Below are 17,500 nucleotides of genomic sequence, written 5' to 3'. Positions count from 1 at the left end.
CTACCCAATAGGGTCGCTTGGAACCGAGTAGGGTATATCTGCAGAGCCGCAAGCCGCAAGCCAACTTTATTATTATGATAAAAAACAGCGGTGACGCGGTATTCAGCCTAACTCTGCGGTGAGCGTGATGCAACAGCGATACCGCGGTAATGCGGTTATCGCGGCAGCTCTACCCCACACAACCGTGGCCTCAGAATTCACGCCACACACCCACTCGGCATGTAAACTATAAAATAGCGCTGTGCAAGCTAATTATCCTAGCCAGCCTTGTTCCAATGTACTAAATATCACCCTAAAATACTCTGTTCCGCCCCAATACATTGCAACGACGTCCACCGTATACCCCACACTACTATAACCGTGGCCTCAGAATTCACGCCACACACCCACTCGGCACATAAACTATAAAATAGCGCCGTGCAAGCTAATTATCCTAGCCAGCCTTGTTTACTACTTGAGTCCTACCTCTCTACCCAGAGGTCTCCTTCCGCTGTCGGCCATCTGCTTCACTGATTGGTTGTTAGTGCGTGTGCTCATATCCAAGCTTGGAAAATCGATATATCGAAACTTTGCGACCACGTTGTATGTTTATTTCGAGGAAATAATTTATCGCGATAGTTATCGTTATCGTTTTATCGCCCAGCCCTAGTTTACACCATACCTGTCTGCTCGATTATGACAAAATTATGACGATTATTTAGGTTGGTATTGAAATGATTATTAAATAAGATTACTCATTGATTTGAGAACATCACGCTTTCTTCCCAAGGAGCACATGGCCCACTGCTAAATTAACAAACATAATTGAAAAGATTTAGGAGCAAACAAAGAAATTTAGCACAGTGAAAAGCGTAACGTTAACATCGTTGCAACGTTATCGTTGTTGTAACGTCATGTTCCAGGAAAAGTAAACAAGAGTCAGCTGACGCAACCACGTTAGTCACTTGATGCGAGTGAAATGCTCGCACTGTTGAGCCCTGCGTCATATGATTCATTTGACCTTTCTTCTCGTCCAAAGGCTGCCTTTCTGTCGTCTTCTACAAGTTGCCAAAGATGTTTCAAAATAACTGGAGAAACGCGCCGTGGCTCCCTCCTCCTCTCAACACCAGCTGAAACTACTGTTTGAGGGGGGGAGGAGCGGAGCACACCACTGTGCAGGAAGGGTGCGCTGCATTTACAACACAAGACTAAATGAGAGCAACATGGCATGCGCGGCACAGTAATCCTTTTATGTCCATGATCTTGTTTTTGTGATCACAGGAAGCCAAAATAATCGTAATGGAAATTGAAATTCGATGAATGGAGCAGCCCTAACCGTGACTGTATTTTACTGAGCAACACTGACAACATTGATCAGATACACCATCAATACCTGGACGCTAAAGCTCACAACTGAGCACAAGCAAGGCTTCCTTTAACGTCACCGATGTAACCTGTCAATTTGGTAACGCGTCGCCCGGGCCCCTCCCAGTGGGTGACAGGCAATGGCAGCACAGCGGCGTATAGCACATTACAGCCTGCTGCTCGCGGCGGGGCGGCCCAGTGTTATCATCAGGCATGGCAGGGGGCCGAGGCAGGGACGCCCTACTTTACCGCTCAAGTTTTACAGGTGCATGGAGCTTTTCTTTTTTTTCTCCACATGATGAAGCCACCTATGACGGAGGACTCGCCGGAAAAGGCCTTCGCCCTGCCCCCTTCACCCTGCCCCCTTCACCCTGCCCCCTTCCCCCTGCCCCCTTCACCCTGCCCCCTTCCCCCTGCCCCCTTCCCCCGCACGCAAAACCGGGGGAAAAAATTCCCCTCCTGTGAACTGGCTGAAGCAGCTAGTGAGAGGAGTAGAAGTGACAGCTGGAGCAGGGTGGAACAGCGCAGTGGGCCTGCGTGTTACAGTTAATATACCTGACATGAAAATCAGCCCCCGGGTACACAGACACACACACACGCAGACGCACACACATGCAGACACACACAGACACACACACACACACACGCACGCAGACGCACACACATGCAGACACACACACGCATTCGCACACACGCATTCGCACACACACGCAAACACACACACACGCGCAGAGACATGCATTGCACACACACACACACATATATACACACACACACACACACACACGCACGCACGCACACACACACACACACACACACACACACACACACACACACACACACACACACACACACACACACACACACTAACACAGACACACCACAGCAGTGCTACCTGGGAGAAGGAGAGAGAAGGAGGTGGAGGTTGGGGGATGGGGGGATATTGCTGGCTAACACTAGATTTTAGAGCCGTGAAACTGTGACAATTCTGTGTTGTTTGGGTGGATGTTCAGGTGAACCATTGTATCACGTGTTTGTGTTTTGACATCCTGGTATTTACTGTGGTATAAACTCTGTGTTTGACAGTCAGCGATTGGAAACTGAATTACCATAGAGACGTTGGGATTTTCCTGTCACAAGTCACTTCTCATTTTGCTACAAAGTGCAATCTTTGTATTTCCAATAGGCTACTCTCCTCCTTCCAAAAAAACTAGTCTCCTTTTCCAAAGGCAATGATACAGTTCTGCAAGAGTGGGTTACACTGTCAAGCCTATTCAGAATCAGATACATTTCATGAATTACCCAGTGAATGAAGTTCAATGCTTGTGGGGGTAGACATTTATATATATATATATACATATATATACATAGTGTCCTTAAGTCCTTAAGGTCCCTCAAGTTTGCTCGGAACAGGGTAAATCTGCATTTTGCTATGATGCCCCTAGCTCATGGAATGAACTCCAAGTCCAACAGTCCTAAAGCTTGAGATTCTCCCCTCTGTTGCAGAGTTTTAATTGATTGTTATCCTTACTGGTCTTATTGTTATGATGACTTTATATTCTGTGTGGTTTTATACACTTTTTTTTTTGCTTAACTCTGTATGTATACTCGACATGACTGTAAATGAGGGAAACCTCAGTTGTCTTTTGAGTTTAAATAAAGGTTTGAAATGAAATATATAATGTACGTGTGTATATATAGATTAAATCCTAAAGAATGCCTCTTGGTGTCCTGGCTATTGGTGTCCTGACTATTGGTCTCTTGACTCTTGGTGTCTTGACTCTTGGTGTCCTGGCTATTGGTGTCTTGACTCTTGGTGTCTTGACTCTTGGTGTCTTGACTCTTGGTGTCTTGACTCTTGGTGTCCTGACTCTTGGTGTGTCTTGACTCTTGGTGTCTTGACTCTTGGTGTCTTGACTCTTGGTGTCTTGACTCTTGGTGTCCTGACTCTTGGTGTCCTGACTCTTGGTGTCTTGACTCTTGGTGTCCTGACTCTTGGTGTCTTGACTCTTGGTGTCTTGACTCTTGGTGTCCTGACTCTTGGTGTCTTGACTCTTGGTGTCTTGACTCTTGGTGTCCTGACTCTTGGTGTCTTGACTCTTGGTGTCTTGACTCTTGGTGTCCTGACTCTTGGTGTGTCTTGACTCTTGGTGTCTTGACTCTTGGTGTCTTGACTCTTGGTGTCTTGACTCTTGGTGTCCTGACTCTTGGTGTCCTGACTCTTGGTGTCTTGACTCTTGGTGTCCTGACTCTTGGTGTCTTGACTCTTGGTGTCCTGACTCTTGGTGTCTTGACTCTTGGTGTCTTGACTCTTGGTGTCCTGGCTATTGGTGTCTTGACTCTTGGTGTCCTGACTATTGGTGTCTTGACTCTTGGTGTCCTGACTCTTGGTGTCCTGACTCTTGGTGTCTTGACTCTTGGTGTGTCTTGACTCTTGGTGTCTTGACTCTTGGTGTCTTGACTCTTGGTGTCCTGACTCTTGGTGTCTTGACTCTTGGTGTCTTGACTCTTGGTGTCTTGACTCTTGGTGTCTTGACTCTTGGTGTCCTGACTCTTGGTGTCTTGACTCTTGGTGTCTTGACTCTTGGTGTCCTGACTCTTGGTGTCTTGACTCTTGGTGTCTTGACTCTTGGTGTCTTGACTCTTGGTGTCTTGACTATTGGTGTCTTGACTCTTGGTGTCCTGACTCTTGGTGTCTTGACTCTTGGTGTCTTGACTCTTGGTGTCTTGACTCTTGGTGTCTTGACTCTTGGTGTCTTGACTCTTGGTGTCTTGACTCTTGGTGTGTCTTGACTCTTGGTGTCTTGACTCTTGGTGTCTTGACTCTTGGTGTCCTGACTCTTGGTGTCTTGACTCTTGGTGTCTTGACTCTTGGTGTCTTGACTCTTGGTGTCCTGACTCTTGGTGTCTTGACTCTTGGTGTCTTGACTCTTGGTGTCCTGACTCTTGGTGTCTTGACTCTTGGTGTCTTGACTCTTGGTGTCTTGACTCTTGGTGTCTTGACTCTTGGTGTCTTGACTCTTGGTGTCCTGACTCTTGGTGTCTTGACTCTTGGTGTCTTGACTCTTGGTGTCTTGACTCTTGGTGTCTTGACTCTTGGTGTCCTGACTCTTGGTGTCTTGACTCTTGGTGTCCTGACTCTTGGTGTCTTGACTCTTGGTGTCCTGACTCTTGGTGTCTTGACTCTTGGTGTCCTGACTCTTGGTGTCTTGACTCTTGGTGTCTTGACTCTTGGTGTCTTGACTCTTGGTGTCTTGACTATTGGTGTCTTGACTCTTGGTGTCCTGACTCTTGGTGTCTTGACTCTTGGTGTCTTGACTCTTGGTGTCTTGACTCTTGGTGTCCTGACTCTTGGTGTCTTGACTCTTGGTGTGTCTTGACTCTTGGTGTCTTGACTCTTGGTGTCCTGACTCTTGGTGTCTTGACTCTTGGTGTCTTGACTCTTGGTGTCTTGACTCTTGGTGTCCTGACTCTTGGTGTCTTGACTCTTGGTGTGTCTTGACTCTTGGTGTCCTGACTCTTGGTGTGTCTTGACTCTTGGTGTCTTGACTCTTGGTGTCCTGACTCTTGGTGTCTTGACTCTTGGTGTCTTGACTCTTGGTGTCTTGACTCTTGGTGTCCTGACTCTTGGTGTCTTGACTCTTGGTGTCTTGACTCTTGGTGTCTTGACTCTTGGTGTCCTGACTCTTGGTGTCTTGACTCTTGGTGTCTTGACTCTTGGTGTCCTGACTCTTGGTGTCTTGTTGACTCTTGGTGTCCTGACTCTTGGTGTCTTGACTCTTGGTGTCTTGACTCTTGGTGTCTTGACTCTTGGTGTCCTGACTCTTGGTGTCTTGACTCTTGGTGTCTTGACTCTTGGTGTCTTGACTCTTGGTGTCTTGACTCTTGGTGTCCAGCTCTCAGCGTGGGACTCGGGTCAGGACTGGTGGTTTGGGCCTCAGGAGGACTGACGCCAACAGAGCGCTGCTGCATCATTGCTCACTGACTGACGCCGCGGGCCTGAACTCTGAGGAGCAGAGACACCCTCCCTGATGAGGCACCTTGGGTCACTGCCATGGGCACACACACACACACACACACACACACACACACACACACACACACACACACACACACACACACACACACACACACACACACACACACATACACACACACACACACACACACACACACCCACACACACCCAGACACAGTGTGTGTGTGTCTGTGTTGACATGGTTTAAATGTGTAGAGTGGTGCTCTGCTAGTGCTGGCGTCCAAAAAGCGTTCTCTCCCAGCATCTGAGAGACGTGACAAACGACCTGGTAAGAGTCGAGTAGACAGCTGTATTCTCCTCCATGAGGACGTTTGTTTGCAGCGTAATTTACAAACAAACACAACACACCTATTCAACACATACACGTGTACTTACATAAAACATACAAAAAACTGTTTTTATTTAGATGATGAATTGCTTTGAATGCATGAGTATCTTACTCTGTTAGTTTTGAACTTTGGAACTGAACTGTGTGTGGAAGGGAGGAGCAGGAGCTGAAGTTATTTCTTTAGTGGGTGAGAAACATCGCAGATAATTTTCTTGGCTTTTTGGATAATGCGTTTCTTGTATATGATTGACAAGTCCGCTAGATTCTGACCAATGATTTTACTGCACGCTTTGACTAACTTTCCCGGTTTTCTCCGAGTGACTTTCCCAAAATCAGCCGGTGATGCAGTAACTGAATATGGTTTCTATGAATGAATTAAAATGAAGTATTGTGCGATCTACATAAAAAAACAAGTTGTCTTACAAATGTATTCTCTGTTCTTTCTTGTGAATCTTGTTGTCAATAATGAGCCCAAGATACTTGAATTCCTCTTTTATGTAGATTTTCTTTGTTAAGAATTGGGTCCAAGACACCAAATGCAAAGTTTACAGTGTAAACAAAGATGAGGGTCTGTATGCCCTATTATTGGTTATATTACCGGTATACGTCAAATAGCTTGGATAGTTGGGCATATTGTGTTGAACACATAGGAGAAATCTGCAAATGAAATGCATACATGGGTCTTCTTTCTAGACTCCACATGCTTAGGTTAGCTTTAGCAAAATACTGTATGTCCCTATGCTAACTGGTGAAGGAGGTGTTTAGTGGATTCATGTGAGACTTGACAACTTTCTCCAATGATTTAACTATGAGTGACATTAAAGACACTGGCCTGTAGTCTTTGGAACGGGGACTATTATAGATTTGTCCAGAGAGACGGGAGCTCCTGGTTGTCTAGGGATATTTGAAATAGGGAGCTCAAGGTGCTGAGAAGCACAATGTTTGAGTGTGAGACCCTTGATGTATTGAGGTTCCTGAGCTCTATCTTGCATTAGTGTTCGTGGAGATTCTCAGAACGTACTCCTCAGATGTGCATCATATGGACGAGCACCTTCCTCCTCTGCACGCACGTCAGGTGTTCCGTTTGCAATTTTCTTGTGGGGGAGCGCTCTTTTCTTCAAATCGAGTGAAGAATGTGTTTAACTTGTTAGCTGTTAACACTTTCAGTGCCAGCAGGGGGCGCATGATTTAGTGCTTGAATGCCCACCATCCACTTCAATGTTAGCGTTAATAACGCCTAATCTATGTTTTAAATTATGGCTACTGTATGTGTCTAATCTGCCCGTCGCTTATCAATGACTCGTTTTCCAGTCAACATTGTCGAAGCGGATTGTTTTTTTATCGGTTCATTTTCGTTTTATAGCATTTTGAAAAGCCCTTGTTTTCAAGGAAAATAAAAAGATTCCATGATAAACGCCCTGTACTGGAATATTCTAGAATACACAAAAACGTTGTCATTTTTCGGCCTATTTATGAATCATTTTCAAATAAACGCTAGATTATCGATAATTAGCGTCGTGGGCATTCAGGGGGGGGGGCAGATAAAACGTCATATCACGTCGTACTGAAAGTGTTATGAGGGAGTTTTTCCTCATCTTGGCAGGGGATACACATTTTAGATTAGATTAGCCATGTTTTCATGAAGGCACAGACAACTCTATATACCGTATATTTTTTTTTTCTTTTCTTACCATATACATGTATATATCTATCCACATCTGTCTGTACATACTGTACCTGCACATAATCCTTTTTATATCTATCTGTGCAGTATATCCTTTACCTACTCTTACTAGTTATGCTGCTGGCCAGTATGACTTACTACTACATATTAATACTACTAAACTCTGTACATACATCTGATTAGCACTCTTATTCAGTAGTACTTTTTTTTCCTTTCTTATATCCAGTTTAATCACCTGTACATTGTACATTACTATTGCACTTTACTGTTACATTACATCTGGCTGGATGCCAAACTTATTTTCGTTGTACTGTACCTGTCTCTGTATTCGTTCAGGTAGCTCACGTTTGCCCGCAACTCCATTTTCCCTCTCGGTGGTCGAGCGTTTGAAATCAGGATGTTGGGCGGTGGGATAATGTTTTTCATTTTCCCCAGCCTTGGTCTCACGCCTCCTCTTCTCCCTCTCTCTCTCGTCTCGTCTGTGGGGATTCTCCTTAATTCCTTAGTATTCCCGACGGAATGTGGGGGTCCACCCGGTCCCCTGATTGATGAGTAATCAGCTTCACGAGTTGCTCCCTGCTGGAGCGTATCTGAGTGTCGGGGGGTTTGACTTGCGAGCAGGGATGTAGCTGCTGCAGGTTTATTCCCCCACTGCAGGATTAAAACTAAATTAATAATCCACAGTGTGAACTCCATTTTTCCGTGAAAGAAAGAGGAGGACACTGACAATAACTTTGACACCACGCAACAAATAAAACAAACCCGCAGGAATAAAACAAACACAAACAGGGGACACTGCTAAAACCAGCAGGTCCATATTGGTGACAATCGCTTTCTAGCACGCTTTCTAGCACGCTTTCTAGCATGCTTTCTAGCACGCTTTCTATCACGCTTTCTAGCACGCTTTCTAGCACGCTTTTTAGCACACTTTCTAGCACGCCTCCAGGCCCTCTCATAAACACTGGCTTCTTCTCTGTATGTCTGTATGTGTGTGTGTGTGTGTGTGTGTGTGTGTGTGTGTGTGTGTGTGTGTGTGTGTGTGTGTGTGTGTGTGTGTGTGTGTGTGTGTGTTCGGCGTGCACTTATGTTTAACAGTTAAAAAAAGCTTCAGTGGGGACACCAGCCAGTGTCTTCTATAGCTCGTTCTGTCGGTTGGTCGGTCGGTCGGTCGGTCGGTCGGTCGGTCGGTCGGTCGGTTGGTTTGTTGGATGGCTGGTCCACAAAAGTGTCCCCAACACAGTTTTTGCCTTATAGGAGATAGTGTGTGTGTGTGTGTGTGACTGTGTGTGTGTGTGTGTGTGTGTGTGTGTGTGTATCGGCCGATACCAATCCGATTCCCCGACCCCCCCCCCCCCCCTTAAACCTGTGTTTAACCTAGCCATCTATAAAACATCATGCTAAAACTGTGAAACAAATCCTACTCCCCTAAAAGAAGAAATACATAGCATACATTACTCAATTATGCAATAGTGCTACTGCTTTTTATTTAGTTCAAATCTTTTAGTTAATAAGTTAATAAGACTACAGCGATTTCATGACGGCTTCCTGTCCTTGCCCCCGTTTTCTGGTGCAATGTGCAGAGATTTTTAAATCATTGGTAAACAAAAACGTAGTGCTGAAAATATACACGTTGACTGCTGTTTTGATAGGGTTATGGTCTCTACATTTGAAAAATGCTATATTTGGGATAGCTGTGTCGGAGCTAAAATGCCGGTTTGGCAACCTGAAGTGAGAATAAGCGTCGGAAACCTACATTTTCAACAACAGAAAGGGGCTGGTTGTCCTGCACAATAAATTCGGTTATTTTCTCTGTAGAGTTACTGTATCAGCTTTGCTTTGTTACCGTCTGCAGGGAGTTTCTTCTTTCGTGCACTTCTGAATGGTTTCCAGCTACGTTAGTTGTGGCAAAACCTTTCCTCTTGGCATTCGACGCACGTATAAACTCGGCATACTCCGTTTCCATGATGAATCTGCAAGTGTTTAATTAAGTCTGTGGTGTTTCCAGTGTTGCTGCCACCCCTAGAAATACGTCTGTTGCAGATATTACACTCGGCTGTGTCGTGTTATTCCACACGTATACACGTGAGTCCTCTGTATTTGTGAGTCTTTATTGTTAGCTGTTAGCTCCGTAGCGCCACCATTATCTGCTCCTAGTCTACTCTGCCCTGCGTACCTGTCCGTGACCCCAGTACGGTGGCCTGTACTGTCGTATTAGCGAGCACACATTAACATAACACCACAGGCTGTTTTGCCTTTTTCTTCTTTGAGCTTAAAATAACTCCACACAAGATTCAAGATTCAAGATTCAAGATTGTTTATTGTCATATGCACAGTTAAAACGACAGTTTGCCATACAATGAAAATCTTACTTTGCTAGTCCACCCTTCACAAAAAATCACACAGTACTTAACTTAACCATATTTAAATACAAGCGAGTGCTAGAAAATAAGATAAAATAGATAAAAATATATATACAATACAACAAGGCACAGTGAGTTACATTGCACGTTCCATGGAGGTGACAGTGGGTCATAGCAGCAGTTAAAAGTGTCTTTAGTGATTCATAGTTTATAGTTCATAGTAGAAGGTGTGTGTGGAGAGGGGGGGGGGGGGGGGGGGGGGGGCTAGGCATTCAAGAGTCTGATGGCCTGTGGGTAGAAACTGTTTGTCAGTGTCGTGGGTTCTGGCTTTCAGACTCCTATATTGCCTGCCTGATGGCAGGAGGTTGAAGAGTCTGTGCTGGGGGTGTGCACTGTCCTTAATGATGTTGTGTGCTCTCCTGGTGGCCCTGGTAGAGTAGATGTCCTGTAGTGAGGGGAAGGCTGCTCCAGAGATGTACTGAGCAGTTTTTAATCACTCGCTGGAGTGCCTTCCTGTCCTTAGCAGTGCAGTTTCCATACCAGACTGTGATTGAACTGGTAAGGACACTCTCAACCGTACTTCTATAGAAGTTGCTGAGAATCTTAGGTGGCATGCCAAATTTTCTCAGCCTTCTTAGGAAGTACAGTCGTTGGTGGGATTTTTTAATTATCTGTTGGGTGTTGTGAGCCCAGGTGAGGTCCTCGCTGATGTGGATACAGAGGAATTTAAAGGTTAACCCTATCCACCTCCGTCTCACCTATGTACAGAGGTGTGTGCTGTACACTCCTCCTCCGTGGGTCAATAATCATCTCCTTGGTCTTGTCTGCATTCAAGGAGAGATTATTGTTCTGACACCAGGCCACCAGTTCCACCACCTCCCTTCTGTACGCCTCCTCAGCTCCCCCAGTGATCAGTCCAATGACTGTAGTATCATCTGCGAATTTGATGATACTGGTGTTGTTCTGGGAGGCCACACAGTCGCGTGTGAAGAGGGTGTACAGTAGCTGACATGACCGCGGCGCTCATATTTAGCTAACGCTAACGTTGTTGTCGCGCTACTACTGTTTGTGTGATCGCACGCTTTACAGCATGTATTGGATCGGAAAAAATACCTCCTGTTTTTCCGATATCCGATCCTGTGGATTTGACCAGTATCGGCCCGATACCGATACTGAGTATCGGATTGGTTTTTCATCCCTACTTTAGTGTACAGTGTGTACGATATGCCTACAGTACTCATTTACCAGTCTAGAAATAGAAAGTTAATCTACTGTGTGTACAGTGTTTGTTTTGTGAAGTCTTTCTCAGGCATGACTCCTTTTGCCCTATAGGAGATGTGTGTGTGTGTGTGTGTGTGTGTGTGTGTGTGTGTGTGTGTGTGTGTGTGTGTGTGTGTGTGTGTGTGTGTGTGTGTGTGTGTGTGTGTGTGTGTGTGTGTGTGTGTGTGTGTGTGTGTGTGTGTGTGTGTGTGTGTGTGTGTGTGTGTGTGTGTGTGTGTGTGTGTGTGTGTGTGTGTGTGCGTGCGTGCGTGCGTGCGTGCGTGCGTGCGTGCGTGCGTGCGTGCGTGCGTGCGTGCGTGCGTGCGTGCGTGTGAATGCATGGATGCATGGCCAACAGTTGCAGCTATTGCATATTTGCACTGGTTCACTTCCAAGTTCCTAACAAGTTAACTTTTTGGGAAATCAAAGGTGTTCACAGCAGCGATACCTTTCACTTCAGAATGTTGATATATTGCAACGTGGACTGAACACGACATGACTGTAACCGCTGTTTCTTCTGTCTGTTGTTCTCGCCAGGTCTCAGTATCCGCGGGGCCCAGGAGGAGGACCCTCCCGACCCCCAGCTGATGAGGCTGGACAACATGCTGCTGGCTGAGGGCGTGGCCGGACCAGAGAAAGGGGGCGGGTCCGCAGCAGCGGCGGCCGCGGCTGCAGCAGCAGGGGGCGGAGCCGGCGACAACTCCATCGAACACTCCGACTACAGAGCCAAGCTGACCCAGATCAGACAGATCTATCACACGGAACTAGAGAAATACGAGCAGGTCAGCCACTTGTTTTACTGTCCTTAGTATTGCTGGCAACATTCACTTTAGTTGCCGTCTATCATTTCCGTCGTAACGTTATAGTGATATTTTTTTTGTCAAAATGCTAATGTTTGGGGCTTTGGGGAGGGGGGGGGGGGGTTGTCATATTTTATTATAATAATGGCTGAGCTTTCTTAATCTATATGTTGTATTAAAACCTCTTAACATGCAACGGCCAAACATGTGGGATATAAATATCCTGTAGTTGGTAACACGATGGCCTTGTTGCAGTGTATTTTCTCAGCAACCCTTGGTATTCACCAGAACATGACTTGATATTAAGACATCTGTTATTCTCCTCCGGACAGTGTAGAAAACTAGAGTGTGTAGGTCAATGTCACTGAAAATGTTAAAGCCAGATATTTCATTATTTATTCATTTATTAGGCATTCATGACCCTTTTGTGTTGGGATTACTATTCTTCTTCTCCGCTAAAGGTGTTTGAAGCTCAGAAACCACAAGTCCAACCTCATAATGCTTAATACTTAATGCCAAAATGCTTAATGCCATAATGCTTAATGCCATAATGCTTAATGCTTAATGTACTTAATGCTTAATGCCATAATGCTTAATGCTTAATAGTTAATGCTTAATGCTTATTGCCATAATGCCATAATATTTAATGCCAAAACGCCATAATGCTTAATGCCAAAATGCTTAATGCCATAATGCTTAATGCCATAATGCTTAATGCTTAATACTTAATGCGTAATGCCATAATGCAATAAGGCTTAATGCCAAAACGCCATAAAGCTTAATGCTTAATGCCATAATACTTAATGCCAAAACGCCATAATGCTTAATGCTTAATGCCATAATACTTAATGCCAAAACACCTTAATGCTTAATGCCATAATGCTTAATGCCGAAATGCCATAATGCTTAATGCCATAATGCGAAATGCGTAATGCTATAATGCTATAATGCTTAATGCTTAATACCATAATGCTTAATGTCATAATGCTTCATGCCAAAATGCGTAATGCCATAATGCCATAATGCTTAATGTGTAATGCCATAATGCCTGATACCATAATGCTTAATGCCATAATGCTTAATGCCATAAGGCTTAATGCCATAATGCGTAATGCCAAAACACCATAATAGCTAAGCTTTAATGGCCCATATGCCCAATGCTTGGACCCCTGCCAATCGCTGCCTGCGGCTATATTTCTATTTTTATTTGAATCGTACACCATTGCACATTTGTTAAAGGATTTGATTACTTATAAGCCTGAAATAAAAATTAAGTGGCAGTGCATAGTTAAATGGATCCCTTTTCACAACGCACCACATTAAGGGTAGATCATCTTTCCTGCAAGTTGAAAGACGCAGCAGCCGTTGCAGTGAAACGTAAACATACCTCGCTTTGTCTCGTGTCCAGATTTTCTAATTACCCAAATGCAAACACATAATGAGTTTTGCTTAGCAGCTAAATGAGCTCAAGTGTTTCCCAAATAAATGACACCCAGACTAATTAAAGGTAAAGCTTTAACACTAAGGTGCTTACACTCTGTGGGTTATAAAACACTTACAAATAAACACTTACTTACAGTATCTTTGTCAGTGTTACTCAGTTGAATTCAGCTGTGAAATTGGGGGAGAATTATGTGTGGATATTGGCGCCATGGGCTGAACGATATGTCGATATGAACAATAGGAATGAGCACAAAGACTGAAATACAGCTATTTAAATAATATCAAAAACACACATTATGAATGAGAGAAGTTAGCAGACATACTTCATCCACACCTAGAAATACGAGTCCTAGTCCTATATTCTATGATACAAGGTCATCACAGGGAAACCCAAGATGGTTTAAAGGTGGGGTAGGCAATTTCTGATAAAAGAGTGAACTTACATGTCCAGTTGAAATAGAGCAAGCTGTCCATCCGTCGCCGTCCATCACTTTTTAAGTCAGAAAGTCTGTTATGCCCAGAAAACAGACTCCCTTTTAATAAGTGGCTCACATTTTATGTTTAGGTATAATGTAAAATGTTCTGAGTATGTAAAATTGTATTACATTATGTACCATCATCCAGGAGATCAAAAAGGGGGGGGGGGTACAGTACAGGTATGGGCAAGGTTATAGTAGAAAGACATAAATGTAGCAATACAATAAAAAAAAAACAGTGAAAACGATATAATACAAATACGAGAACAATAAACAGTGTAAACAATTATGCCCTATTGGTTATATTATACATTACAATAAATATAGGCAATAAAGGCAATAAAGATTGCATGTGCACTAGGGCTGACCCCTATTAGTCGATTAGTCGACTAATCGGTCGAAAGGAGCCGTACTCATACTCATAGCCAAGCTCAGGGACCTGGGCTTGGGCTATGACCTCTGCAGTGGGTCTTGGACTTCCTGACTGGCAGACCCCAGGTGGTGAGAGCAGGCAACTGCACCTCCTCATCCATCACCCTCAACATAGGGGCCCCCCAGGGCTGTGTTTCTGAGTCCCCTCCTCTACTCCCTGTACACACACGACTGTGTGGCTCAGCGGAGTAGCAATACAATCGTCAAATTTGCTGACGACACAGTGGTGGTGGGCCTGATCTCTGCCAACGACGAGAGGGCCTACCTGGAAGAGGTCAAGTCCTGGCGGGATGGTGCCAGGAAAACAGCCTCTCCCTGAACGTCAGCAAAACAAAGGAGATGATTGTGGACTTCAGGAGGTCGGGGGTCAAGGACTACAGCCCCCTCAGCATCGACGGGGCACCGGTTGAGAGAGTGAACAGTTTCAAGTACCTCGGAGCCCACATATCCGAGGACTTGACATGGACCATACACATTAACAGTGTGGTGAAGAAGGCACGACAACGCCTCTACTTCCTCAGGCGCCTAAGGAAGTTCCAAGTCAGCCAGAAGATCCTTAAGAACTTCTACTCATGTACAATAGAGAGCATCTTGACCGGCAACATCACCTCCTGGTTTGGGAATAGCACTGCACAAGACCGTAGCAGACTACAAAGAGTGACACGTTCAGCCGAACGCACAATTGGAGGGGGGCTCCCCACCCTCCAGAACATTTACTACAAGCGTTGCAAGGGGAAGGCTAAGAGAATTATTAAGGACTCGAGCCACCCGAACAACTGCCTCTTTGAACTGCTGCCGTCAGGCAAGCGATACAGGAGTCTCAAGGCGAGCACAGAAAGACTCAGAAGTAGCTTCTATCCCCAGGCCATCAGGCTGCTAAACGAACAATGAATGAACACTACACAACAACAACCACCAAACACACATAGCACACACATCCACACGCACACACTCACTTTAAACAAACACACTGTAGCACCCACTACACACACTTATAGCACACACCCACTTTAAACAAACACACTGTAGCACCCACTCCCACACTTATATTTATGGATGAAGGATTGCACTACAACTCGTACACCTTACTGTAAATTGTACCTAAAATTGTACCTCATCCATTTCTGCTTTGCACTAGATAGTACTGTACATTAGTACACTGCATAGTATTGTGTATTGTATATTATATGGTAACTCAGAACATTGTACATATGTCTATACCGAACAACTGTGACCTCATTTTCTTCTTCTAAATTCATGCTATATTATGTTATTATGTTATTTGATACTATCTTGTCTAGCACAGTCTCTGGAGCGTAACAGTAAGAAGCATTTTGTATGAAAGTATTCTGTACTTCTGTATGACAACTATTAAAGAACTTGAACTTGAACTTGAACTAGTCGACTGAAAAAAAAAGTCAAAAAAACGAAATATATAAATATATATATTTATAATTTTTTTTTGTATCATTCTTTCCAAAAGAAAGAGGCCTAGAAGCGTGGCTAACGCTAATGGCTCACATACAGAGGCTAACTGCCTAAGAAAACAGGCACAGAGGCACTGAAAGAGGAATTTCACCCATCTAATGAACACACTAGACTAGACAAATATCAAGATGTATCCATCAGTGGACCAATTGCATGCTTTCGCAGAGGACAAGAAGCCTTCAGTCGACTCCTTCAGACATTAAGCACCCCCACAGCCCAAATGGAATGATAACTTTTTTATAAAATAAAAAATAAATAAAATAAAATTTAGTCGACCAATAGGCAAATTTTGGCCAATCATAGTCGACCATCCAAATCCTTAGTCGGGGACAGCCCTAATGTGCACAGCTACCCTAACTGTACTGTGCGCTCCACCCCCCCTACTCTACCATGCTGTACGCTCCCCCCCCCACTCTACATGCTGTACGCTCCACCCCCCACTCTACCATGCTGTACGCTCCCCCCCCCACTCTACCATGCTGTGCGTTCAACCCCCCCCCCCCTACTCTACCATGCTGTGCGTTCAACCCCCCCCCCTACTCTACATGCTGTGCGTTCAACCCCCCCCCTACTCTACCATGCTGTGCGTTCAACCCCCCCCCCCTACTGAACCAGGCTGTGCGTTCAACCCCCCCCCCCTACTGAACCATGCTGTGCGTTCAACCCCCCCCCCTACTCTACCTTACTGTGCGTTCAACCCCCCCCCCCTACTGTACCATGCTGTGCGTTCAACCCCCCCCCCTACTGTACCATGCTGTGCGTTCAACCCCCCCCCCCCCTACTCTACTTACTGTGCGTTCAACCCCCCCCCCTACTCTACCATACTGTGCGTTCAACCCCCCCCCCCCTACTCTACCTTTACTGTGCGTTCAACCCCCCCCCCTACTGTACCATGCTGTGCGTTCAACCCCCCCCCCTACTCTACCTACTGTGCGTCAACCCCCCCCCCCTACTCTACCATACTGTGCGTTCAACCCCCCCCCTACTCTACCTTACTGTGCGTTCAACCCCCCCCTACTGAACCATGCTGTGCGTTCAACCCCCCCCCTACTCTACCTTACTGTGCGTTCAACCCCCCCCCCTACTGTACCATGCTGTGCGTTCAACCCCCCCCTACTGTACCATGCTGTGCGTTCAACCCCCCCCCCTACTCTACCATACTGTGCGTTCAACCCCCCCCTACTGAACCATGCTTGCGTTCAACCCCCCCCCCTACTCTACCATACTGTGCGTTCAACCCCCCCCTACTGAACCATGCTGTGCGTTCAACCCCCCCCCTACTGAACCTTACTGTGCGTTCAACCCCCCCCCCTACTGAACCATACTGTGCGTTCAACCCCCCCCCTACTGTACCATGCTGTGCGTTCAACCCCCCCCCCTACTGTACCATGCTGTGCGTTCAACCCCCCCCCCTACTCTACCATGCTGTGCGTTCAACCCCCCCCCCCTACTGTACCATGCTGTGCGTTCAACCCCCCCCCCTACTCTACCAGCGTGCGTTCAACCCCCCCCCCCCCTACTGTACCATGCTGTGCGTTCAACCCCCCCCCCTACTCTACCATGCTGTGCGTTCAACCCCCCCCCCCCTACTCTACCATGCTGTGCGTTCAACCCCCCCCTACTGTACCATACTGTGCGTTCAACCCCCCCCCTACTGTACCATGCTGTGCGTTCAACCCCCCCCTACTGAACCATACTGTGCGTTCAACCCCCCCCCCTACTGTACCTGCTGTGCTTCAACCCCCCCCCCCCTACTCTACCTTACTGTGCGTTCAACCCCCCCCCCCCTACTGTCCATACTGTGCGTTCAACCCCCCCCCCCCTACTGTACCATGCTGTGCGTTCA

General features: G+C 45.9%; 1 protein-coding gene across 1 annotated transcript in view; it reads left to right on the top strand.

Moving 5' to 3' along the window:
• The window catches only part of LOC311237177 (pre-B-cell leukemia transcription factor 3-like), a 93,781-nt gene that overhangs the window by 55,424 nt on the left and 20,857 nt on the right, over positions 1 to 17,500 (top strand). The window contains exon 3 of the mRNA XM_084324986.1: positions 11,553 to 11,797. Within this exon, the coding sequence (XP_084181112.1) occupies positions 11,553 to 11,797 (245 nt within the window). The remainder of the gene's footprint in view (positions 1 to 11,552; positions 11,798 to 17,500) is intronic.

This window comes from Notolepis coatsorum (assembly GCF_963971535.1).
Source record: "Notolepis coatsorum genome assembly, chromosome: 11".
NCBI classification, from domain to species: Eukaryota; Metazoa; Chordata; class Actinopteri; order Aulopiformes; family Paralepididae; genus Notolepis; species Notolepis coatsorum.
The sequence above is the reverse complement of the archived record's forward strand: the minus strand, read 5'-3'. Positions and strand labels throughout refer to the sequence as shown.